At 36.2% G+C, this 24530-nt stretch overlaps 3 protein-coding genes across 5 annotated transcripts; 2 read left to right on the plus strand and 1 right to left on the minus strand.

The window, feature by feature from the left end:
- Nucleotides 1-786: 786 nt before the first annotated feature.
- LOC113502307 (fas-associated death domain protein-like) lies at nt 787-2074 on the plus strand. Its single transcript, XM_026883823.1, has 2 exons — nt 787-1319; nt 1524-2074. The coding sequence occupies exons 1-2, from the start codon at nt 1007-1009 to the stop codon at nt 1880-1882; spliced, it is 672 nt and encodes a 223-aa protein (XP_026739624.1). The 5' UTR covers nt 787-1006; the 3' UTR covers nt 1883-2074.
- Nucleotides 2075-2228: 154 nt separating this feature from the next.
- LOC113502690 (phosphoribosylformylglycinamidine synthase-like) lies at nt 2229-17237 on the minus strand. The gene is made up of 24 exons (XM_026884342.1): nt 17123-17237; nt 12192-12486; nt 11793-12106; nt 11579-11715; nt 11388-11500; nt 10857-11110; nt 10636-10767; nt 10428-10556; nt 9785-9913; nt 9595-9669; nt 9320-9511; nt 8914-9087; nt 8370-8518; nt 8033-8236; nt 7588-7783; nt 7136-7265; nt 6939-7054; nt 6587-6855; nt 6373-6505; nt 6188-6289; nt 4237-4383; nt 3926-4142; nt 3556-3791; nt 2229-3080 (listed from the first exon to the last, which is right to left on the minus strand). The coding sequence occupies exons 1-24, from the start codon at nt 17235-17237 to the stop codon at nt 2890-2892; spliced, it is 4149 nt and encodes a 1382-aa protein (XP_026740143.1). The 3' UTR covers nt 2229-2889.
- Nucleotides 16958-23706, plus strand: LOC113502287 (peptidyl-prolyl cis-trans isomerase G-like). Of its 3 annotated transcripts, XM_026883796.1 has the most exons (15): nt 16958-17040; nt 17129-17288; nt 17700-17789; nt 18114-18236; nt 19193-19363; nt 19478-19608; nt 19846-19952; nt 20098-20260; nt 20332-20420; nt 20550-20652; nt 20781-20906; nt 20989-21066; nt 21539-21673; nt 21862-21983; nt 22170-23706. In XM_026883796.1, exons 2-15 carry the CDS (start codon nt 17274-17276, stop codon nt 23531-23533), a joined length of 2817 nt encoding a protein of 938 aa, XP_026739597.1. In that variant the 5' UTR covers nt 16958-17040; nt 17129-17273; the 3' UTR covers nt 23534-23706. The 3 variants fall into 3 exon arrangements, with proteins under 3 accessions (XP_026739597.1, XP_026739596.1, XP_026739598.1); XM_026883795.1 differs by lacking the exon at nt 16958-17040 and having other exon boundaries at nt 17054-17288; XM_026883797.1 differs by lacking the exons at nt 16958-17040; nt 17129-17288; nt 17700-17789 and adding an exon at nt 18454-18546 and having other exon boundaries at nt 18145-18236.
- The last annotated feature ends 824 nt before the right edge of the window (nt 23707-24530 follow it).

The raw sequence follows: 24530 nt of genomic DNA on the forward strand, positions 1-24530 counted from the left end.
AGTAATATAGAATAGTGCCAATTTAATTTAATTTCCATTAATCCATTGGACATTGTAAATGGTGGAGTTGAGGCCCTGAGTGAGTTTGAAGAATTGAATAAGTATTTACAGCAGTCTATTTTTGAGCTAATGCGTTGCTATTTACTCTTTGCCTCTATTAAACGAGGTAACTGGTAGTGCCCCTGCATTTGAATGTTCTAATAAGAATCAAAGTTAGTGTCTTCTCCAAGTAGGTAAATGGTTTTAATATCCACAATTGTTACCATCTTAATTGCTCATCTACTGGTAGAGGTTTCTGGTAAAAGAAAATCTAAATGTATTATTTAACGGGCAAAAAGATTGGATTGAATTCTTTTAAATCATCGTTACCGTGGTTTTCCTAAATAACTACAAAAGAGTCTCTAATAATTATCAAGTTGAAAAAAAACATTGTAACTTTATACTCGTAGGTGAGATCCTATGTCAATGTTTGTAAAAACAAGAATAACTTACAAAGCAACAATTTAAAATATACAGTAATATGTTTTGTGAAAGTGGGAAATCCCCTTTCGTAAATAACTTTTCATCTAAAGCATTTCCTTTTTACGTGCTCACTACAATTACAAGCGACATCGTATTTGTCAGTATCGTGTAATTGGTAGTGTTTATTTAGTTATGGCATTATTATTAACTGATCATTCAAAATAATTTAAATTATTTATTATTGCTAAAATATTGTCGCCAAGCATGATACAAGCTGCTTAGCGTGAATTTGAATGTAAATAATCTGAAATGTCAGTGTCACTTTTGTGTCAACTTATCAGTCGCTAATAGTTTGTGATACGGAGGTACCTTGAAAGTAAAGCAATAGTAAACACGTAATTTGGCAATAACTAAGGTTTTTTTTTTAATGTTATTCTAAATCAATAGAAAATAATATTTTTTTTCAAAAGTTTCCGATAAAATTTCTTACTTGCTTGTGTAGACTTGTACTTTTATAGTTTTCCTCATCCAGTGTTAATAAAAAATGACTTTATCAGAATATTCCCAATTAAAACAATACATAGTCTTCTCAGTTGGCACAAACGAAAGACATAGTATGATATTAAGTTCATTGAAAGAGTTATTTAGAGAAGCCATAAATTCAGTAAGAAGGTTTGAACAAATAAACACCATTGGCCAACTGCTTAAGGTCTTAGAAATACGAGATCTCTTGTCTGAAGATAATGTGGAGTGTCTGAAAAGCATAGCTTTAAAACTTCCAAACCCAAAGGAAGTTATACAGAAGATAACGGACTATGAACACTCTCATGTTCCAAGAGTATATGGCAATTATTATGGTAAGTTACACTTGTTTTTAATTTTATTCTAGTTTATTATTTAAAATTCCAAAATGAAAAGTATTTCAAATAAAATGAATATTTTATTCTGGTAATTGTTTAAAGGTATTTGTTTTTAACCTTTTCTAGATTTAGATGTATACATAGATACATGATTCAAGTTTCCGCTGACAAATATATAATTCAAATATTAACATCTTGCAGAGACATCATCCCAAAATATTAAAAGAGAGCCACCAATAGAAGAAAGTTTTCTCACTAGCTGTCCAGTAACAAATACTCTAAGCAAAAGGAAAAAGCAAAGGATTTTTGAAACTATCATTGAAGAAATTGGCAGTTTCTGGAGGGATTTAGGAAGAAACTTGAAAATTCGAGAAAGTAAAATTGATGAAATAGACTTCCAAAATACTACTCTGGCTGTCAAAGCTAAAGCATTGATGGATGCTTTTGAAAGCAGAGCAGATCCTCAAAGATGGTTTTTTGTCCTTTGTGATGCCTTAGAAAAATGTAGAAGAAAAGACCTGGCCAGGTCAATACAGGATATAATGGCTATGAATATTTAACTTTGTCTTTGAAGAAGTAATATTTTTGTATTAGGTTCAAAATGCAGTATGGTTTACATGCATAAATCAAGTTTCGACTCAATAAAGAATAACATGAACTTCACTGCAATTCAAGCAGTAAAAGTTAAGTTAAATCATAAAAGTAATATAAAACTTTTTTAGTAATAAATATTTTAAATAATTATAGTAAAACTGCTTCATTAATTTTTCTTCGCATACATATGTTGATTGACTACTAAGAAAATGCTGAAACATCCATCCATATCAAATTTAGTAGAAAGTATGACCAGTATAATGTGAATCATATAAATATGAGTTCAAGTCTCTATAAATGAAACAAAAGCAATAGATTAATCTTTCTTTATTTGATTAAGTAAATATGTAATAAACAGGTTTCATGCCTCAACTTGTATACATAACTATAAAACTGTTCTCAAGTTACAGGAAAATATAAAAATATTTAATTTTATAAAACTTATAATAACCAACACAGGTATATTCTTAACAATAAATATGCAAAATGCATGTATAAGGCACAATTTCTTTTGGACATGGAATGTAAACTGGAAGACCTTTTCTCTTTTGTTTCTTTTTCTAAGCACTTTTAAAATACCTTTAAATGCTTTGCTGCCATAACTTAGCTATGGCTCAAAAACAAACTTACCTTAAAAATAATAATGTAAATGTATACTTAAAATAAAGTGAGCTTTGCTCAATATTTTTCACTATATTCGAGCATAAGAAAATAAAAATATTTTTCAAGTAAAAATGTTTGTTTCCTTATCAAACTATTCTTATAACGATAACATAAAATACCTTCTCCTTAAGACCTATACCCCTGGATTCTGAACAACTGTTGACAGATTTTTTTGTCTATGGAAATTTGTGATGGTTGTGTAACAGTGTAACAAGAAAAACAACCAATCACAGCACCTGATTTAGATTTAGACACATGATTAAGCAATTGGCCTTAAAGAACCCACAGCTAGCCAAACATTTTTTCTTATCTATATCTGTGATGACCATGCATACGCGTTCTGGAACAAGCGCAGCCACGGGGACGCCTGGCTGGCGGGGTCGGCGGCGCCCTGCGGCGCGGCGGCCGCCACGCTGCACTGCCAGCGCAACACGCAGCGCTCCGGGTGCGGCATCATGGCCACGTGGCGCCCGTCCGGGGACCTCACGCCCGCTATACCGACTGCAGACACAAATATGTATCAATTTCAAATAAAATATTTATTATTACACCAAGTGCCTAGTAAGTTCGTAGAAAGTTCTTATATACACGTTCACTACTAGTGGCCAGTGCCGTATTATCCATAAGGCACTTTAGGCCAGTGCCTAGGGGCCCACTATGACCAGGGGCCAGGGGTCATCGAAAAAAAAAGCTTGATAAATTTTTCACTTAATGCAAATAACTTGAACCAAGGGGGCCCCACTCCTTTGTTGCCTAAGGGCCCCTAGATCCGGCCCTGCTAGTGGCAGCATCGAGCTGCAGCAAGCAGCTTGTGTTACAATGAGAATGAGACAGACCAGGTCAACTAGTGGCTGAAATAAGATCTGATGTCGTGTTATTTCTCGTTTTTTACAATTTAAGCACACAGCCTAAATTTACGACAAATTAATTGATTCATTTGGTAAAAATATGCTTAAGTAAAAAAACAACCACATACTTGGGCTTCCATTTGGATTCATGGGGTACTGTTCAGTAGGTGCGCCATCATCGTCTACATACTGCATGGCGACTTGTCCGTTGTCCTGCAGTTTGTGTAGCAGGCGCGGCTCGGACACCGTGAACCGTCCCTCGCCGTGAGCCACCCACACTCCGAGCACACTGCCGCCCATACCGCGGAACCATACGTCCGATTTCGTTTCAGTTATTTTGACTGCACTCCAGCGGCATTCAAATCTAAAGCAATAAAATTATCCATGTATATTTACATGTAGGTAGAAAGATGGCGGAACAGAACGCGGTACGTACTGCTCCAATTGTTTGCAACCGTGAGCTAAATAGTCGCCTCGTATTGCAATAGCATTGCTCACCTTTCCGAAGAATTGTGGTCCAAAAAGATTTGAGTTCTGTTGCCGCCTTTCGTTGTAGTTTCTGGATCGACCCAACCGAGAAGGCCCATCAGTTGACATCCATTGCACACTCCCAATGAAAATGTATCAGTTCTGTTTTTGAAATGGGCGAACTGGGAGCTTAAAGAATCTGAGAATAAAATGCCGGCTGCCCATCCCTTGGCTGATCCAAGGGTATCTGTAAAGTAAAAGTTATTTTGGTAATTAAAACACACACATATTTGTCTATTCCAGTACGTTCAAATAAAAATAAAACAAAATTTATAATTTACCAGCATAACTGAAACCGCCGGGGAATACTAATCCTTGGAACGCATCCAATGTGATCTTCTTGCTTTGCAAGTCGCTCATTGTCACGTCGAAAACGTCAAAGTTGGCCATCATCAGAGAGGCAATCATTTCCCTGTCACCATTCGTTCCTGGTATAAAAATTAAGTATTAGATAGTTATAAATACCTAATTTGACCAAATAAAATAACGTTTATTTTCATTCACTAGCTGTGCCCGCGACTTCGTTCGCGTGGTTGTTGAGAACAAAACAACGTCGTTTGCGTCTCGATGCTCTCTTGAGACCACCAAGTTGCGGTCCGTGTTCTTTGTGAACTTAAACGTGACTCCCTTTCGGTGAACGTTTCAGATTCACGTGAAAGAGCGATGTGCTCTCGGTTAGCAGATAACCGTGCTTCACGATCTTCTTCCGATTCCTGAGACCTACTAAGTCTCATCCTTTTCGCATTTCGGCTATGCAGCGAAAGGTTAGTTTTTTTCTTTGAGACATTTTCAAGGAAAATTTAAGCAATAAAAAAACCAACAACACTTATGACCGAATAGCCTACAAACGTAAAAGAACGGTGCGTCGAACAGTCTAAAGCCGCGTATGCACGTACGAACAAATTTGTTGAGTTACATGATACGCAACAACTTGGTTCGCACGTGCGTACCACTATCGAACATCGAACACTCTGTTCGTCAAACATGTTCGCGGCGATCCTTGTAGTGTGTTCTGTATGGACGGTGTTCGAAGAGCTTTAATAAATGTTACGCAACAAAACTGTTCGTATACCTAGATCTGGGCGGGGTGCGGGCCCGTTATCGCAGTGCGGATCCATCTAGGATCCGCTTTAGGAAACAACATTTCGTGAATCACTGCGAACATCAAAAAATTCTCCGCTACTTCACAATCGACCACTTCCAACGGCGCCGTCATGGCTACTAAGATAGAGTTCACGACTGTTGTTCGCGAACTCGACTCGAACTATGTTTGCGTTCGTGTTCGAATATGCCGTCCATACGTACGAACCAAATGTTCGGGTCTGGTGTTTGTGTTCGCTATGTTCGTGTTCGTACGTGCGTACGCGCCTTAAGTATGACAACGAATCGTCTGTTCGTGGTCGTGACTCAACGAATTGGCTAAGTTACTGTAAAACGATTGGCACTATTCGATACAAACTACGAAGTAAATAAAATACTACTTTCCTACTTCAAACCAATGACCAAACGAAACCAAACAGCCAATACTTATATTTCGACCAATTTAGAACAACGATTATCTTCCAAGCAACCTAAGACCTTTTACGACACACTCCAGAACTTTTAAGACACCAAACGAAACCCAATTTTTCAAGTAAACACGGTCCACGTGATTCTCGCGCGGAATCTCTTAACACCGCGATTCAGAAAATGACGTCATTTGCACAACGCCATCTATCGGATTTGGATTTCAACTATCAACATTAGTTCTATTTTTAGTCTTAAGATGTCGTTGCAAGTACTATACTGAATTGCGTAACGTAATATTTTACTTCTTGAACTCACTAAATTAATCATATCTTTTGATAGAGTGAACCGATTTCGATGAAATAAAAACTAAGTTATACCTCAAGTTGCGTATAATTTTTGTATATAAACATTGTCTGCATTGAATTCGTAGATTTTACGTGATGCGCGCACAAACAAACAGATAAACAGACAAACAGACAAAAATTTCAAAAATGATGGAAATGGGTTCTCTTACTTATCTTTTCACACGCTGGCTATTTTTTTTTTAAATTTCTTCAATGTACAAAAATTACTTTTCTACAGATTTATTATATGTATAGATATAGATAACGTTTACATTGGTAGAAAATATACCAAAACATGACTATCAATTAAAGTGTCGACATTGCTATAATAATATATTTATTAGGTCACCATAAAATTATAAGTACTGTATGTAATTACCTTCCTCACGAAGAACTGCTACCTTAATTGATTTCGTTTTAATAATAGCTGATGAAGGATCGAAAGTGACATTGTAAGTGACACCCTTGCGTTTCTCAAGTCCTAAAAAAAAGTTAGAATGTTAATAACAATAGCTTTATCTAAAATACAAAAACATTTTCAAACAAATATCGTTATTATTTTACCTTTCCATTCTTGGGTAACACATCCTGAGTTAGCTTGCAAGCATTCTAGACGGTAGCTGGTTTCTTCCCACATTCTAAACACATCCACCAATTTCGTGTTAAGAACCTTTTCACCGTTGACTTTGATTGTTACCTAGAATCATTATTTAAGATAAGCTATTTATATCCTTATATCTTTTATATTTATTTTATTTTTCGGTATTATGATACTGACCTCAGAGTTCATTCCGTACTTTCCGGTAGTACCAACTTGTTTAGCATCAACTCCATTGTTTTTGTATTCACTCAGAACACTCGATAGGTTGTTGCGGGACACTTCAACTATGATTCCTAGTTCCTCGTTAAACAATGCTTGAATTGCTGACACATTGGATTCCACTTGCAAATCGATATTCAAACCGCGAATACCACCGATTCCCATCTCTAGAGCTGTTGTCACAAAACCTCCCTCGCTGACGTCATGTCCAGACAGTAACTTGCCCTCTGTAATAGCATGAGTTTAGTTATATGATATTTATTCTCAGGTATGGAAATAAATGGTATGAGAATTTTTTGTCAGTACATACCCTTTAACAATTTCTGTGTAACTTTGAACATAGATTTCAATACAGTTGGATCATCGAGATCTGGTGGGTTGTCTCCGAGTTGTTTGTAACACTGCGCCAACGCAGATCCACCGAGTCTATGGCAAAATAATGAAATGTAAGGCGTTGCTACTAATTTAATATAAACTAAATAAAACCTCAACTATGATATTACTAACCTGTATTTGCCAGAGCTCACTGGAACATAAACGAGAGCTGAGCCTTCTTCTACTAAAGCTGGTTCAATTTTCACTCTTATGTCAGGGCATGGAGCATAGGTTGACACGACCAAAGTCCCAGGTGATTTAACTGTGACAACAAAATATGTTATATGAGTATTTAGAAACGATTCATGTGGCACCTACCTATCTTACTAGTTTACCCTAATGGAATTTTCTTGAAATGGTATTTTGGTATTGTTACAGGCTTCAAACACTTGGATACACCAAATAGATACCTCCATAAGTTATTTTATTCCAAAACTCAAAACCTACAGCATTAAGCTGCCTTTAAACGACGCGTACATTTGTTAGCATTCAAGGATTTATGACGCTGAATATATAGTACGGGCTCACTTGCAAATATCTTTGATAGTGGAAATCATGGCAGTGCTAGCTAGTGTGTTGGCTACCTTTCTGGCCGGCCACATGCGCGCACATGGAGAGCGAGTCCTTCCCGCCGTCCACGGCGACGCCGAGCGCGGCCATGGCGCGCGTGACGCCGCGACACGCCGCCAGCAGCGCGCCGCCCTCCGCGCCCGTCTTGCCCGCCCACATCCAGTTGCCCGAGCACTTCACGTCCTCCAGCGAGCTGATGCCGGCAAACACCTAGGGCATCATCAAATAACATATTATTAGATATGACTATTTTTTCCGTGACCGTCATTTCACAGTGCGTGAATATAAGGGGAGTGCATAGTATAGTGCAAAGAGCGAAATCGACGAGGCACTGTGAATTTCGCTTTCGTCGTTACTCGAAGTCACACCAAGATTGAACAAGTGTTGTGTATTACTGTGGTGCTGGTGATCAGGGTCTGGGTAACTAAAAAATCCCAAAAAATTGTAACATGTCCTTACCAAGTTTGTCAAAGCTTCGCCAAGAGACATACGAGCTCCTGCTGCAGGGTCCAACAACCCCTTGATATTCTGAGTACCGATGGAAGTAGCTGAACCAACAAGGTCGTAATAAGACAGAGCTATAATGGCGCAGTCCGCAAGGGGCGTATGCAGTGGACCCACACACTGCTGCTGAGCTACTAACCCAGTAACGCAACGGTCTACCTGTAATTATGAAAATTGATTTATATAGGACGAAAAGAGACAAAAATGGAGAAGAAAGAAAGGAATCTGGCGTAACATAGGTTATTATAAAATAACCTTTTTGGTATGCATGGATCTGAAGTAAATTACTTACTTTGTTGGTCAAATATCTTTTGCTGGCAACATTTACTAGTCTCAGTACCCTGTCAAGAGCATCATGAACAGTAATGTTTTCTGGCAACGTCAGCGGCAGTTTGGTTCTCTTCTCCGTTACTAAATCAAATGTTTTCCTTGGCATGTTACCTATGGAATAAAAACATTATTTCAGACGATGAAAACAGAAAACCTAATGGAATTAGGTACAAAGGAGTCCAATTGATCAGGTAAGGCAGGCATACAATCCATTGTTAAAATATAAGCAAACAGTCGTATCGTTACGACTTTATGATTGCATTCGTATACAATACGTACAATCTTAATACATAGTACACAATACATACTTACATGGCCAATAATAATTATGTACAATTATTCATAATTAAGCAAAGCGTATTTTTAGATTATCAAACCACACTGTTATCGTATGGAATTGTTTCGTTTTACGATCTGTGACGCAAAATAAGTAACTATCGCGAACGTCATTCGTCACACGGTATAGTTGTGGTAAATAACAAAAAACAACATCAATGATGACATACCTAATACTGCTTCCAGATGTAGATCATAGGGCAACTTTGACTTGTTAGCCTCACGCAATCTTTCGGTCCTGTCCAAGTATTTCTCAGAGTATGAATCTTCTACAAGACTCATGTAACCGTCTCCCGTAACTTCCCCTACGAACGATACGGGGCATCTTTCACGACGACAAATATCTGAAAGTAAAGATCATATTAATGATAACGATGAGGTAATAACCGGCCCGTTATATCTTAGTCATTGTTAATTAAATGTTTTGTACATAAATTGAAAAGACATAAAAATTAATAGCCTAGCGCGCTGAAATAAATTATTGGCAAATAAAGTCTTGTTAGACATCAATCAATTGGAATATTTATGACGTTTTGAAACAATAGAAACATACGCTAAGAAAACATTTTTACACACCTTCAAGAGTAGGCCTGTTTTTCTTTGAACAAAGCAAAGCGTCATTTTCCTGATACTCAGCTCCCCATAGTTCAAGCGTGGTGATAGTTGGGTCACCTAGTTGGAACTCCTTCGTGTATACAACTGCACCTTTTGGTTCTACCAACTCTTTAAGAACGTTACCGTTGCCACCCGCTCCTTGGTCGTGTATAGCTATAAATGAATATGTGACGTATTTATTAATGAGAATGGCTCTATAACTGCCAACAAATTTTAGGCTTTCATCCAGTACTTACATTCGACAGGATTAATATCCGCCTCCAAACATCCTCTAACTACCCTATTCAGACGATTGCCCATTTCTGCATCACTGTGGATATTTCAAAAAGCTATATGACACTGTTGAATGCACTTAGCTATAGATTAAGACCAATAGATTAACATTAACAATTTTTCAATGAAATTTCCTCATCTGAGATGTTATACCTCTCTGAACAGCTCCAAAATCTAGTGCGTGGTCTCTTGAGTCTCCACCCTGCACGGCAACGGATGACGCAGCGCCGCCACCCACACCAATACGGTAGACTGGCCCTCCTATCTTCACCAACATCATTCCTGCAAAATTATATTAACATCACTTTGATTTTTTACTATTACATATTTCGCTATAACCTAGAATGTTACATCTAACAGAATAATAAGTAATAGTAAAAAAATTGTATAAGGGAAGTTTCATTAAGTCTGTTATTCTTAAAATAGATCAGGCAAAAGGTACAAAAATACTTTTAAAACGACTTTTGCTTTAATAAGAAACATATGTTATGTAGCTTTCTTTATCTTAATGTTGCTTATACAATCGGACCTCCTACCGATAATGGCAGTGACCCCGTCGTCGTAATCGTTACTGATACGTATTTAGCAATATGAATGGTATTTTAAATTATATAGACCACATTTAAACTAGATGCAAAAGATCTCGAATTATTTTATTCCTATCGGCCTATCAATTCAGAACTAGGTGAATATACAAAAAGATTTTTGAATGGATTGTCCATTAATTATCATTGATTTTAAGCAAACTACCTTGTCAACTATCACTATAAAAATAAAAAAATTTAAACCATCGTACCTTCCTCTGGATTATTCTTCTTAATCATATTGTGAGGCATGTATCCAATACCACCACTAAACATAATAGGCTTAACAAATTCCTCCCTTACATTGTCGCCATTCTTCAAACCGTAAGATTGAACAAAACCTAAAATGTTGACATAAACAAATTAGCAAACTATTAACAATATCCCTTATTGAGTGCAAAAGATGATTATTTATATTACCTGTAATCAGTGGTTCTCCAAACTTGTTACCATAATCCGAGGCACCATTACTGGCTTCTATGATAATTTGCAGGGGACTTGCGAAATTGCTAGGGTATTCCCAGTCCTTGTCCTCCCAAGGCATTTCATATCCTACAATGCACAAATTTGATTTCATGACAAACTATAATACCTTTACTTATACATATTTGAATTTATGCTTTAATCTACTCTTTACTTACCGGGAACATGCAAATTGCCAACACTGTACCCAGCTGTGCCAGCTACGGTGTGCCCACCACGGCCTACACCCTGAACGTCTCTAATACGACCTCCAGTACCAGTAGTTGCTCCACTGAATGGGGCAACAGCTGTTGGCATGTTATGTGTCTCAGCTGTAAATATGATGTCCGACTCAGTCTGTTCCTCAACAACCTGAGATGGCACCCGAACATTTGTCGGCCGTAATTTGGTATGTTTGAAGCCTTTGATGGCACTGCAATCAAAAATGCTTATAAGTCATTTGTTAACCCCTCATTATTGTATTTGTCAAATGTCAGTTAACACAATTTTCACACTGTTCCAGGCCAATTTCAAAGAGTAGTTATTGTGGTATAAGGTAACAAAATAGACTTGACATAGAATGCTTTAAACATAAACACCAATTCTTCCGTGTTACTGAAAATAACTGGCATATAGAAAAGGAGACTGCATTATAAGTCTCTTGTTGTCAACTGTTCTTCGTATACATACATATTAGAATTTATACGCACCTGCTGTTATCTCCAAACTTAATAACATTATTATCATTGGAAGTTGCTTGAGTGGATGCAACCATATCAATAAGCGATTCATCTATCTCTTCTCCATCTAATATTAATTTTCCCTGTAACATTTAAGAATGTTATACGACCGTAATATAAAAGTATTTACAATGATAAGAGACTTAAATACAATTATTTACCTTGAAGAACCAATGGCGCGAATGTTCACTATTACTCTGAGCAAGGTCAAATAACTCAACACTAGTTGGATCACGCTTCAATTTATTCACAAACAGGTCCATATAAAAGTCAATGTCCCAAGAATCAAAAGCTAACCCTAAAATGGTAAAAACAAAAAAATATTACAAACTTGTCCCTAACAATTAGATACACAATTGTATAAAAAACACTGACCTAACTTTGTATTGACTTTCTCCATAGCTGGTCTGCCTTCTTTTTGTAGTGGCACTACATACCATGGCTCAAGATCTTTAGGCAAACCTTCATTAAAACTTGACCTAGGCAGATTATCCTTTGTATAGATACACTGGGTCATTCTATCATGCAGTGGTGCTGCCAAGGACTCAAATAACTTCTCTGATACATTTTTTGCTCTGTTAAAGGTAATGAGATATCTTGTGGACACCTCTAAGCGAGTAACATCTCGCAGCCCCACACTTTCACATATTTGGACAGAATTACTAGAGTCAGCTGTTGAAAAGTTGAATCTGTAATGTTTAAATAATGATTATAATTATACTTAGTGCACAATTAAATCACTAATAAATAATAGAATGTAAAATAAATACATACCTTGGCCCAATTTCAATGATAGCTTGATTTTCCTTTACATTCTTGTAAATAGTTTCATTTTTTAAGGCTTGAGGCTGCAAAGGTGAGCTGAGCAGCCACTTGAGAACCTTAATTTGATTGATGTTGAGATAGTCACATCCTTCACACAACTCCACATGGTAACAGAGTTCTGTAGAAAGTTCTGCTACATCCGAATCAACAAGTTTTAATTTCTCAAGGATCTCCTTGGTCTTATGTGCACTAAATGCTTCAGATGAGAAAACCTTAATATGCACATCCTGAACTCGTGTACTAACTGATCACAGTCTAAATTTGGAATGATTGTAGAATGAAGTTCATAGACGTTGATTGTAAATATCTTACATCAATGTCAAAGTTCAATTGTTATCAATTACAGAATGTTATCTGTAACAAATAAAGACAAACAACTTTAGCTTATGCAATTCCATTATTAAGTACCCTCAATTTACATTTACACAGTAGTTTTAGGAGCTCAATAACAACTATTGTGTCAGGGAAAATTTACCTGTAGGTATATAGTTAACAATTCATGACAAGTTAGGTAGTTTGAGAAGTAGTAGGTAGTTTTTACTATTGTTAAAGAAGGTAGATATTTTGCCAACATTAAAATATTTTAAATAATAAAAGCAAGTCATGACTACCTATGACCACCACCATATTATACATTACAGGTACTGTAGTGTTGTTGTATTTTTCTAGTTCATTTTTATTTTAGACATGGAATAAAATGAACTAGAAAAAAATATTATTCAAATTTGTTTTTTTTTTTTCATTAAGCTGATGTATTAAGGTATTGAAATTTTTATGGATGGATTTTTATCAATATTATTATGGATAGAAGCCTGATTGAAGCTTATTGAATTTTCAAACAATGCCATGTGCTTATTACACTCTCACAGGTTACCTATGTTACTATTACATTTTATTGATATATGTTTAAATGTGCAAGTATTCTACTGTTTTTAAGTAAAATTAAAACCATAAGTAAGAAGCACGAACTCTCGTAAGTTTGATACGTACATTTTTAATAATCATCATTCGTATACTACAATTTTAACTGAAACAAGAAGTGTATCGACAAATATTTAATTAGTGAATTAAATATTAATATATACGACGATACCCTACAGCCGCTGTCTGATGTGTTGTGGGCGCACATTGGATTGATTAGTTGAATTGATTGAATTCTGACGTCTGTCACGTGTCAGCACTATCAGCAGGCAAACCAATGAGGCAAGTACGACTATAGTTTGACGATGAATGACAGCAACTGAAGTGGTCAAATGACAAGCTGCTTACAGTTTATCAGTGTGTTAAATTTATTATTTTTTCTAAAGCTACGTAATTCGACAAACTTCATATTTTTTTTAAGATATCCCATACTTTTATGGGGTCAGCATATTTTCTAACGAGTTTTGGCTCTCGACCCACTCAGCCCTAAATTTGCGAGCTATTTGGGATAGCTATATTTGCGAGAAGTAATAAAGATGAAACTGTGGAAAAGTATCCCACTAATGGCTGAACAGGGGGAACAATAAAAAAACACACGTCGCGCGCCGGTCTCATACCATCATCACGTGCAAAGTTTCAAATCAAATCAAATCAAATCAAATAATTTATTTTACGAATATGTGTACATAATAAAGATGTTAAGGTTTAAAATAGTTCTATAACATATTCCGCCATTAGGCATGCAAAATATTAAATATTAAAATACAAAATAATAAGTTCAAAAGTAACTATAAAATACAAATTCTAAAGACAAATACATATAACTAAAACAATAACAATGCAAAATAACAAATGTCAAAACTTATCCTCTAAATATTCTCTAATATCATAGTAGCATTTACTAATAAGAAATTCTTTGAGTCTTTTTTTAAATTTATCAATAGTATCAATTTTCACAATGGAATTGGGGAGTTTATTATACAATTTTGGTGCCATGCAAAATAGGCTTTTATTTAAAAGAGTGGTTCTACTAGGTTGTACTTTTATTTTATGACTATGTCGATTACTACGCAGTGTTTCATATGAATTTAAATTATTTTTTACAAATACAATGACTTCAAAAATATACAAGCATGGCAATGTAAGAACTCTCAGTGACTGGAAATAAGATTTACAACTATCATATTTATCTAATTGACACATCGCGCGAATGCATTTCTTTTGTGATATAAATGCGGCATGCCTATCTGTTGAGTTTCCCCAATAAACTAAACCATATCGTAAAGTTGAGACTACGTACGCATGGTATGCTGTCAGAATAGTGGATGTGTTTACTGTTTTTGCTAACATGTGTAACGCATATGAGAATTTATTTAATTTGGTACATACAGACTCAACATGTATCTTCCAATTTAGATTGCAGTCAACATTTATACCCAAGAACTTTGCAACCGTAACTTCTTTAACTGGCTGACCACAATAATTTACACTAATGTCTGGTATAAAAGAATTACCTGTATTTCGGAAAACCATCAAATTAGTTTTACTTAGGTTTATAACAAGGTTATTTGCATTCAACCAATCAATAATATTTACTAAACCATTATTTATTTCCGATTCCAGCAGTTTAGAATCTTTATTTGAAAACATAACTGTACTGTCGTCGGCAAATAAGACCATTAGAGAGTTTATTACCTGGGGAAGTCATTTATATAAATGAGGAATAATAATGGTCCTAATACACTCCCTTGAGGGACACCGTATTTTATGTTTTGTACATTAGACTTAAATGTTAGTTCTTGCTTTTGTCTTGGACATATTTTTGTGATTACAGTAACTTGTTTTCTTTCATTCAGGTAGGACATTATTAAGCCTAGTGCGTTGCCCCTTATACCATAGGCGTTAAGCTTTTTTTCTAGGATCTGATGGTCTACGTAATCAAAGGCTTTTGTTAAATCCATGTATAAAGCACACACAGGAGTTTTTGAGTCTAATTTCTTTGTGATATTAGCTAAAAATTTATAATTGCCATATTAATAGATTTATGTTTACGAAAACCCATTTGTTCTTCTGCTAAAATTTTATTCCTCTCTAAGTAGCTATTGAGATTTTCATATATAACTTTTTCTAGTACTTTAGATAGTATTGGGATGAGTGCTATGGGTCGATAGCAGGCCATGTTCTCTTTGTCCTCTTTCTTAAATAATGGTTTGATAATTGTGGTTTTTAATTTATTAGGGTAGATACCATGAAAATACACAAATTAAATATATGACTTAATATTGGTGATATTATATTACTAACATGCTTTAATACTTTAGTAGTGATTTCATCATAGCCTGTACTATTAGTATTTTTGAGGGATAGAATAATGCGTTTAATGTCATTCGGTGTAGTCGGATTTAAGAAAATAGAATTGCAATTATTATAGATTGGTACATTATTTTTATTTGAAATATTTAATGTCAAAGGTTTAACTTGATTAATAAAGAAATTATTAAATTCTTCAGCAATTTCACTAGGATCGGAAATTATTTTACCATCCTTTTTTATTTGTTTAATCACATCCCGTGGTAGATTAGTTTTATTTTTATTTATTATTTCCCAAGTAGCTTTTGATTTGTTGGATGCAGTACTTATAAGATAATTATTTTGGGATTTTTGAGTAAGTTTAATAATTAAATTGAGTCTTTTGGAATAAGCTTTAAATTTAGATTTATCAATTTTATTTTTTGTCCTCCTGTACTGCCATAATAACCTTCTTTTCTGTTTTGAGCATTGTTTTATGCCTTTGCTGATCCATTTAGGACGTTTTCTAAGTGATATTTTTATTCGTATGATCGGGAAGCATAAATCATAGAATAGCTTAAATAAATCATGAAACATATCAAACGCCTCGTTAGGGTCACCACTGTCATATATTTCTTTAAATTTAAGAGAGCTTAGGCAGTTTATAAACTTTTCCATATTTTCTTTACAATAATCACGCTTACTAGTGTACCAATAGTTATTTTTATACATATGTTTCACTGGACAAAATAATAATTGTGCTGTGTGGTCTGATAAGGCTAGTTCGAGTGTATTGCTTCTGCACCCTTTTATGTAGTTTTTTATTGGAATCTTCTGCAAACCCAGCTAGCTACTTGAAAATTAAATCTTGTCTTAAAAATGTACTAAAGAGATCAATTCATCAAAATAATTAAGCCTCATACACGATCAAATCGCCCGTGGTCATGGGCTAGTCTATGGACAGACAGGATTAGTTCTGGCAGTGGCACTTGAGATGACTTTAAAAAAATTAGGGCAATTTCGGAATAATTTTGATTTGAATATAATTGGATAAAATTAAGCAACTAACTAAAGTAACTAACAAAAACAGAAAAAATGCCCCGAAACAACCCATTAACGCTCAGTATAAATTATACGACTGCTTTATAAATAGCGTAAGCGGTAATTTAAACTGACATAGGTATAATGATAATTTTTGCTGGACCATTTAAAAGTAATAATAACTTCGTTTAAAGTCATCATTGTAACATACATTAACAATGGAAATTAAGGATCTATAAATTATAAGTAGTTCTTATCAGGCTCGTCTCTCATCTCTTTCATCATTAAACTTGGGCAAGTTGCACTATAGCAGAAAATATGATGAATTTAATTGATACAAAGAAATCGATACTAGAATTAATATTTGATGTACACTTTTTTTATATTTTAATACTATTTTAGTATTTATTTAAAAGTCAGCGTAGTCTGTGGTGTTTGCAAACAACGCGATATGCCGCCATCGGCCATTTTAAATGAACAAAACTCATCCCCGCCTCCTCTATTCTCTTTATCTATTATTATTCTCTCTGTCTCCTCCAATATGGCGGTTGGTCACATTTTTACGCTTTGCAATTTGTTGTAAATCAGTGAAATAGTACGAATAATTTGCTTACAATAATTTCAATTACTTGCAGAAAATAACACGTCAGATTTTTGGAGATTTGTAGTATCCTGTAGTAGCAGTTTTCTTGAGGGCGGCTTTGGCGTCCTCACACCTTTGGGGAACTTCACCCTAGGCCCCATCGTGTGAATTATTGATTTTATTCTTTAAACTAAAAAATGATGATGTATACGGTAAGTTAGCATTACTCTTATTTTGTTGTTTGATGTAAATAATTCTATATCATAATGGCCATTGTTGTTTGCAGTGTCTCATATCTTTCGAAAAATAAATGAAATCAAGTAATGTAGCGTGTTTTAGATCGTAATTCCATAATATAGATTAAAATTATTATGAGACCCGTGGTTAGGTTTCATAAAATTATAAATCCGTTCCATCTATGATGTTTTTATTTACGTACTCTGTCAATTTTGTTCGTGTTTACGGTCATAGTATTTTCCGCGGTTTTGGGTTATGCTTAATATTTCGCAATATACCGTATGATACAGCATTTGTTGTATATGACAGGGTCAGCAATCCGCATAATGAGGTTATACCCATTTCGTTAGCCTGTTACACAAATAATTGAATGCTTATGTTTTCAGGGGACAAGCACGGAGCAGGACACCCGCTTCAGCGACAAGGAGAAGAAGCTGATGAAGCAGATGAAGTTTGGTGATTGTTTAACTCAGCAGGTATGGTTTCCAAAAAATACTATTGAATTTGCATGTTTTTTTATTATGCTTAATAAACGTGTTCCACGCATACATTTAATAGACAACTTAAACCAACTCCCAGACTCACATATTGTTCTTTATTTACGGGCATCTCCTGAATTTTGGAATTTATAGGTGAGAATTTATAGAGAAGATAAAATAATCTTTCATTCTCAGCAATAAATTTGTTTTTATTTTCAATAAACAATTACTAACAAATAAGAAACCTGTTTATGTAGTCATTATAAAAGTTACGTTCTTGTAATTATCTGTATGGATTTTCAATTTAAGTTATACATTTAGGTGGACATGTCCAAGGTGAAGTTGGATGTGCTGAAGCCATGGATAACTCAGAAGATAACAGAAATTCTCAAGATGGAAGATGATGTAGTCATTGACTATGTTAACAACCAGCTTGAGGAAAAGGTGAGTGCCAGTCTTTCACTACTTCATTCAATATTTATATTAATAGCAAAATGTAATCATTGCAGTTTCTTTTCAGTTAGACTTTAGATTATATTGCTCAAAAAGTAGTAAAAACAGTTTATATAATCTAACACTGTTTAAAAGAAACTGCAATTGAAGTATGATGTCAAATGTATATTGATTGCGTATGGATATTTTTATGGTCCACACCGGTTAGTGCGCCGTCGAAGCCGCCTCAGCCCGCTGCCGCCAGCTCCCCGCCGCCGCCCGCCGGCTCCGCTCTTTCGGAGGCCCTTAGCATACTCAATCGGTATTTACGGGGAAATTAAATACTTAACCATGCTAACTCTCGAAATGCAGTGGAGTTCCCTATTTTGCGACTGATAAATGTTAAAATGTATTTGGAAAGAGATTTGTTAAAGCCGTTCAGAGATTGACTTGACTCGAGGTATGGAAGTCCCGTTTTTAGGCCTTGCGTTCAGCATAATGTGGTTGTGTTCGCAAAACCCTTACAGATGCAAGAAAGAGAGAAGAAACTCCACCGCGCTGCGTGGTGGAGCGGCGGGCCCCGTTCGCCGTAGCGTACGTTAGCTGAGCTCCGTAGCAGTCAGCGAGCTGCGCTGCGTCTTCTCGCTGCCGTCGCGGCGTCGTTGCTGTTCCCGCTCCAGCACTAATGAAACTTTAACATATCATGTACATAGCACTAGCTTCCTTACCCGAGTCAATTCCGTGCTGATTATTTTATTCGTGCTTTTATTATGTTCGCGCTCTCAGCGGCTTTTCAACTATTTTTATTTTCCTTAAAACTTTGTACATCTGCTGAAAGATTAAGAGGAATAAAATTAATGCAAGGAGATATCTAGATGGGCAAATAGTTAGGGTGTAAAATAACGAATTTGATGAGGATTAATAATATATGATCTTTTCTTTCCCGATCCCGTTTCCTCGACTCCTAGTTCCCTTGTCCAAAGAAAATGCAGATCAACTTAACTGGGTTCTTGAATGGCAAAAATGCTCGACTATTCATGGGCGAGCTGTGGGAGCTGTTGCTGAGTGCTCAATCCAGCGAGAATGGGATTCCAGAGACATTCACCCAACAGAAGAAAGAGGAGATCAAGAAAAGAATGGTAAAATACATTTGCAATACTCATTAACAATTTTATAACGTCAAGTAATTTTTTAATATTCATTCATTATTCACAAAATACAAATTGAGCATGTTATTTCATTCATTGCAACAGGAGGAACAGCAAAAGGACAAGGAGAAGGAGAAGGATCGTCGCAGGTCGCGGTCACGGTCGCGTTCCCGGCGACGTTCGCGGGAGCGGCGGCGCTCGCGGTCCAGGACACGAGATCGCTCTTCTGACAGGAAGTGAGCATTTTCATATACACAAACAAAATACATTTGTTATCTGTTAAAAACAAATTCTTTAGTCACCTTCTGAGGTATCTGAATGGTGAAATGGCACAATTGTCAAAATACAGTTAACAATGTCCTGCGGCTCACATATATTTTGATGTGACGCGTGTGTGCACGCTCACTGTGCCTTTCCACTCTAGTTTAAACTAATTCTTAGAGTAATTCAATAATGGGTTGTTGTATCACTAGACACCGTAACGGAGGCAGCCCGCGGCGGTCGCGGAGGCGCAGTCGGGACAGGAGCAGCCAGTCGAAGTCTTCGCATGTGGAAGACGTAAAGGCAGCTGAACCTAAAGGTGATAAAAAATATTTTGATCATATTCCTCCAAATTCTTCAGTTAAATTGTACCTTTTCATTCCATATGTTTATATGTAGTATTTTCATATATTCTCTTTTATAATGTCAATGTTTCTAAATAAGTCACTTTTAATTGCAATTAGAAAATGGGAAATCTCCTGAGAAGAAAGAAGATAATGAAGTTAAAGAAGAAGTCAACCACAATACTTCAAATGATACTTCTAAGGACGAAAGCAAAGAGAATGTCCTCAAGGAGGATAAAACTGAAGATGAAGGGCATAAGTCTCGGTCTGCTTCACCTGAAAAGTATGTCTCCATCTTTGTTATAATTCATAATGCAAAAAGGTGTTTTTTTTAAACCGCAATACTTTTTTTAGGCCAAATGGTGATAAACCCACTGAAGAAAAACCAGTTGAGAAAGCTAGACGCTCGTCTAGCGAAAGACGTTCTTCATCTGCATCATCACGTAAGTTCAATACAGTTAAACCAGTATATGGCACTTTTGAACCTCGTTGACGTTGATCCACACAATTAAGATGAATAACTGTTCTATAGTATTTACCTATTTTATTTACTGGAATTGTTAATGTTGTAGGCGGTAGTGCTAAGAAGAGATCATCACACAAGAAGCGCCAGTATCGTTCCAACAGAGATTCGTCTACGAGCGTTAGTCCCAGACGTAGCTCACGCCGAGAAAGGTAAGACGAAATATTTTTTAAAACATGTTACATAGTAAGCCTACCCAATAAGTATTAGTTCTGATGACAAGAATCGGAACTTTAAAAAAAAAATGGGTAATCGAGCCGTCCAACTATTCCTATTGCAGGAGTAAGTCACGTCGTCGCAGCAGCCGCCGTCGGTCTATAGAACGACGCGATAGGGAGCGTGAACGTGAAAGGGAGAGGGAACGTGAGAGGGAACGTAGACGACGTGAACGAGAAAGAAGAGAGAGGTTATTGCATTTACATTTGTTTTAAATACCTGTAACATTCTGATAAAATTTGGTTATTGTATTGTTTTTTTTCTTAATGTAGGTCTCGAGAACGTCGTCGTTCACTTGAGAGACGTAGACGGTCTCGGTCACGTTCAAGACGACGTCAAACACGGGAAAGGTGAAATAACTTGAAATTAATTATTTATATACACGGTGATTTTTTAGTTATCTTACAAAAGCAGCCCAGTTCATGTATCCGACGTAAAATACCCCTAGGCGCGATTATTATTATTTTTTTATCATCAACTAAGATAATAAGTACGAAGAAAATTAAACAAGAGAAATCTGAAATATACTCTTAAAAATGATAAAAACGCCGCCGCCCGCGCCCTTCACCATTGTTACAAGGTTAGAAACGCGCTCTCAACAAAGCTGTTTCTAAAAAACTACGAATTGCATCATAATATTGAATAAATGTTGCATTTAATTTTTTTTCAAATCTCGTAAATACCTATTTTTTTATCATGAACGTGTTCTAGTCATTGGATACATGAACTGGGCTGCTTTTGTAAGACGACTAAAAAATCACGGTGTATACGTATGGAATTTTTTGTATCTTCATTATTTAAGTTTTTATTTTATTTTGTAAGGTCTCGTGATCGTCGCCGTTCGAGGTCTCGCAGGCGAACCGCGTCCCGGTCTCGTCGCCGCTCTGGTCGTGGCTCGCGGGATCGTCGCTCTAGGGACCGACGATCCAGGGATAGGCGCTCTAGAGATAGATCTAGGTAAAATTCAGAGATGAGATTATGATACAGAATTTTTAATTGAACTGAACTGTTCTAAATCAATTATACATGCTATAAAATGTTCGCGGTTCGGCCCTGCGATTGAATGACACTTTCTTGTATGTCAATCACGTTGCATTTGAAATAGTATGAGTGATAATTATAAGACTTGGATGTTTTAATTATAGGGAGAGGAGATCCAAAGATCGCACTAAGGATAGGAGATCGCGGGATAGAAAATCACGAGACAGGAGATCTAGTGACATTATTAAAGAACGGCTAGAAAAATCCGTCTCCATTCCCCGTAAAGGTAAGTCAAATTTTTATCTTAAATAGTAATTATCTGATTGTAATGAAGTTTTCATTGTACTTCATTTTTTATAGTCTTCCGCCCATAATTATCAATTTCAAGAAATTTATCCAATATTGTAAGTGGTGTAAGGACCACTTGGTATTATCTTTATTTCTTGGCTAAACACAATTTTATGTCTTATAGAAAATCTAGACAAGCTGCATAAGAAGTCTTCTGAGCGAGTGTCTTTGTTACGAGAGCAGTCGAAAGAACGAGCAGTATCAAGTTCGAGTAGAGAATCATCCGTAGTTAATGAAAAGCCAGTTCCGCAAAACGATGAACAACCCAAACCCGTTCAGTCATCCGACGACGAAGAGAAGGAAGATATCATTGCAATTCCTACATTACGAGAATTTTCTAAGAGTTTATCCCGTACTCCATCGCCGTTCTTGCGCAAACATGAAATTGAACACAAAAAATCTGACAGATCCGGTGATGATGTATCAGTCAAAGAGCAAAATGAAGAAGAAGCTAAGCCAAGGGATGTGAAGAAAGGTAAACGCAAAACTCAACAATCTGAGTCAGAGAGTGAGAGCAGCGAAGAAGTGTTGAAAGCTAAGACCAAGGCAAAGGTAAAACGCAAAGATAAGGCAACATCAAAAAAATCCAAAAAGCCGAAGAAAGAAAGTTCTTCAAGTGAGAGTGATTCAGAAGATAGCTCTTCAAGTGATTCTGAAGATGACCGGAAGAAGAAAAATAAAAAGAATGCTAAAAAGAAATTAGCAAAGAAATCTCGCAAGAAGAGAGCGCGTTCATCTAGTTCTGAATCGAGTTCAGAAGAAGAAGTTAAGCACAAGAGTTCCAAATCGAAACAAAAGAACATTCCAGAGGAATCTGATGTAGACAAGAAATCAAAGAAGCGTAACAAAGATACCAGTATTGACCATTCAAGGTCGGAAAAAAGTGAAAGTAAACAAAAATCCAAGAAAATTGAAAACACTGATGACTCTCACGATGACACATCTGAAAGTGACGAAAAGTCAACCAAGAAAAAAGCTGTAAAACGAGACTCCTCCAGTTCGGAGAAGGAAACAAAACGATCCAAGAAAACTGAACCCGCTAAAGAGCGTGCTACTTCACCAGACGGAACAAAGAGCAGGAAAGCTGAGGAGAAAGTAATAAAAACAAAGCACGAAGAAGTAAAATCCAAGTCTCGGGACGATACTGAAAAGAAAGCTAAGAAACGTGAGAAAGAGGAATCTTCATCTGACAGTGACCAGGTGTCGAAAAAGAAGGCAAGAAAGAAGGTTTCCGAGTCCGATTCTGAGTCTGACAGTGATGAGCCTAAAAAGTCTAAAAAAGCTAAAAAACACAAGAAGCACTCGAAAAAGCATAAGAAACATAAAAAGCATAAGAAAGCTTCTAAAAAGAAGGATGACTCTTCTGACAGTGAAGAAGCCGAGGAGGAGGAAGAGGGAAAAGTGAATAACGAAGATTTGGAAAAGAAGCTTCGCGAAAGAGCATTGAAATCAATGAAAAAACAAACTAGTGCATCTGGGTCTGACTAGCCCAAAATCTTTTATACCACCGCGCTCACAAAACTGAATTCAGAGAGGTTCAGTGGCTTAGAATATTTGTCTTATTTTATGGTACGTTACGATTTTAAACATGAAATAGCATGTATGATTTTAATTAAGATTACGTGTATGTCACATTGTTAGTAATAAAGATTTTAATTGTGTATTGTTGTTTCATTTTAACCTCCCATGTATTTTACCTTTGTTATGCTTCACTGCTAGTTAACGAGTTCCTAGATCTGCTGTCTTAGGGTCTATATAGAGCCACCATATTGATTACAGTTTACCTTTAGGAAGACAATCAATCTTCGCTTATGAATAATTTTGTTTAAAAAAAACTCAATAAGTACTTAAGCACTTAAACAAATGGAGTAAACGCTAAGGATAGTGTAGGAAAAGAAAACCGTAGATACATCTTCATTTTATTCAGCTAATTAAATGTAACTTGTACTTATTTACAACAGTAACTGTTGACAAGAAAATGTACCTGCTTACATAAATAAAAGTAAAACTCATTTAACGTCGAGTTTCATCTAGTATCAATCTTTCAAAACCGATGTTACATTGAAATCGCCGTCTCGTTCTTTTTGTAGGTACATCTACTTCATATGTCTGCTGGCGTCTCAGGGCATAAACTGCGTTACGCGTGTGTACGCACGTGAGCACGTCGCGGGCCACGCTTCTGGTGCACGCACGTGAGCACGTTCGCGTGCTTATGCGCGGGCATCGGCGCGTGCATCCGCGTAACGCAGTTTTCTCAGTACAATTTTGACGTTGGAGGTGTACAGTCGAGTAATTATGGATAAATTAATGTTGTATTATTTATCAAGACGACGGCGACGACGATTATTTCGCTTGATTGGTCCCATATGGCAGGACGACACTGAACTTCAACAATTACCCTTTCTGTATCAAAATTTGTAATTTTTTGTTATGGGCCGGGCACGCGCGTGCGGTCGGTTCGAGATAGCGCTGTCAACTGAACAAG

This window comes from Trichoplusia ni, chromosome 17 (assembly GCF_003590095.1).
Source record: "Trichoplusia ni isolate ovarian cell line Hi5 chromosome 17, tn1, whole genome shotgun sequence".
Taxonomy (NCBI): Eukaryota; Metazoa; Arthropoda; class Insecta; order Lepidoptera; family Noctuidae; genus Trichoplusia; species Trichoplusia ni.

Excerpts from the sequence above, each read along its gene's own strand:
- LOC113502307 (XM_026883823.1), top strand. The coding sequence starts at position 1,007 with ATGACTTTATCAGAATATTCCCAATTAAAACAATACATAGTCTTCTCA. Across the intron at positions 1,320-1,523 it reads AGTATATGGCAATTATTATG|AGACATCATCCCAAAATATT; the intron begins GTAAGTTACACT and ends AACATCTTGCAG.
- LOC113502690 (XM_026884342.1), bottom strand. The coding sequence starts at position 17,237 with ATGGGGCCTAGGGTGAAGTTCCCCAAAGGTGTGAGGACGCCAAAGCCG. Across the intron at positions 11,501-11,578 it reads CGCGCCATTGGTTCTTCAAG|GGAAAATTAATATTAGATGG; the intron begins GTAAATAATTGT and ends TAAATGTTACAG. Across the intron at positions 7,055-7,135 it reads GTGAGCTCTGGCAAATACAG|ACTCGGTGGATCTGCGTTGG; the intron begins GTTAGTAATATC and ends ATTTTGCCATAG.
- LOC113502287 (XM_026883796.1), top strand. Across the intron at positions 19,953-20,097 it reads AAAGGCAGCTGAACCTAAAG|AAAATGGGAAATCTCCTGAG; the intron begins GTGATAAAAAAT and ends AATTGCAATTAG. Across the intron at positions 20,653-20,780 it reads CGTAGCTCACGCCGAGAAAG|GAGTAAGTCACGTCGTCGCA; the intron begins GTAAGACGAAAT and ends TTCCTATTGCAG.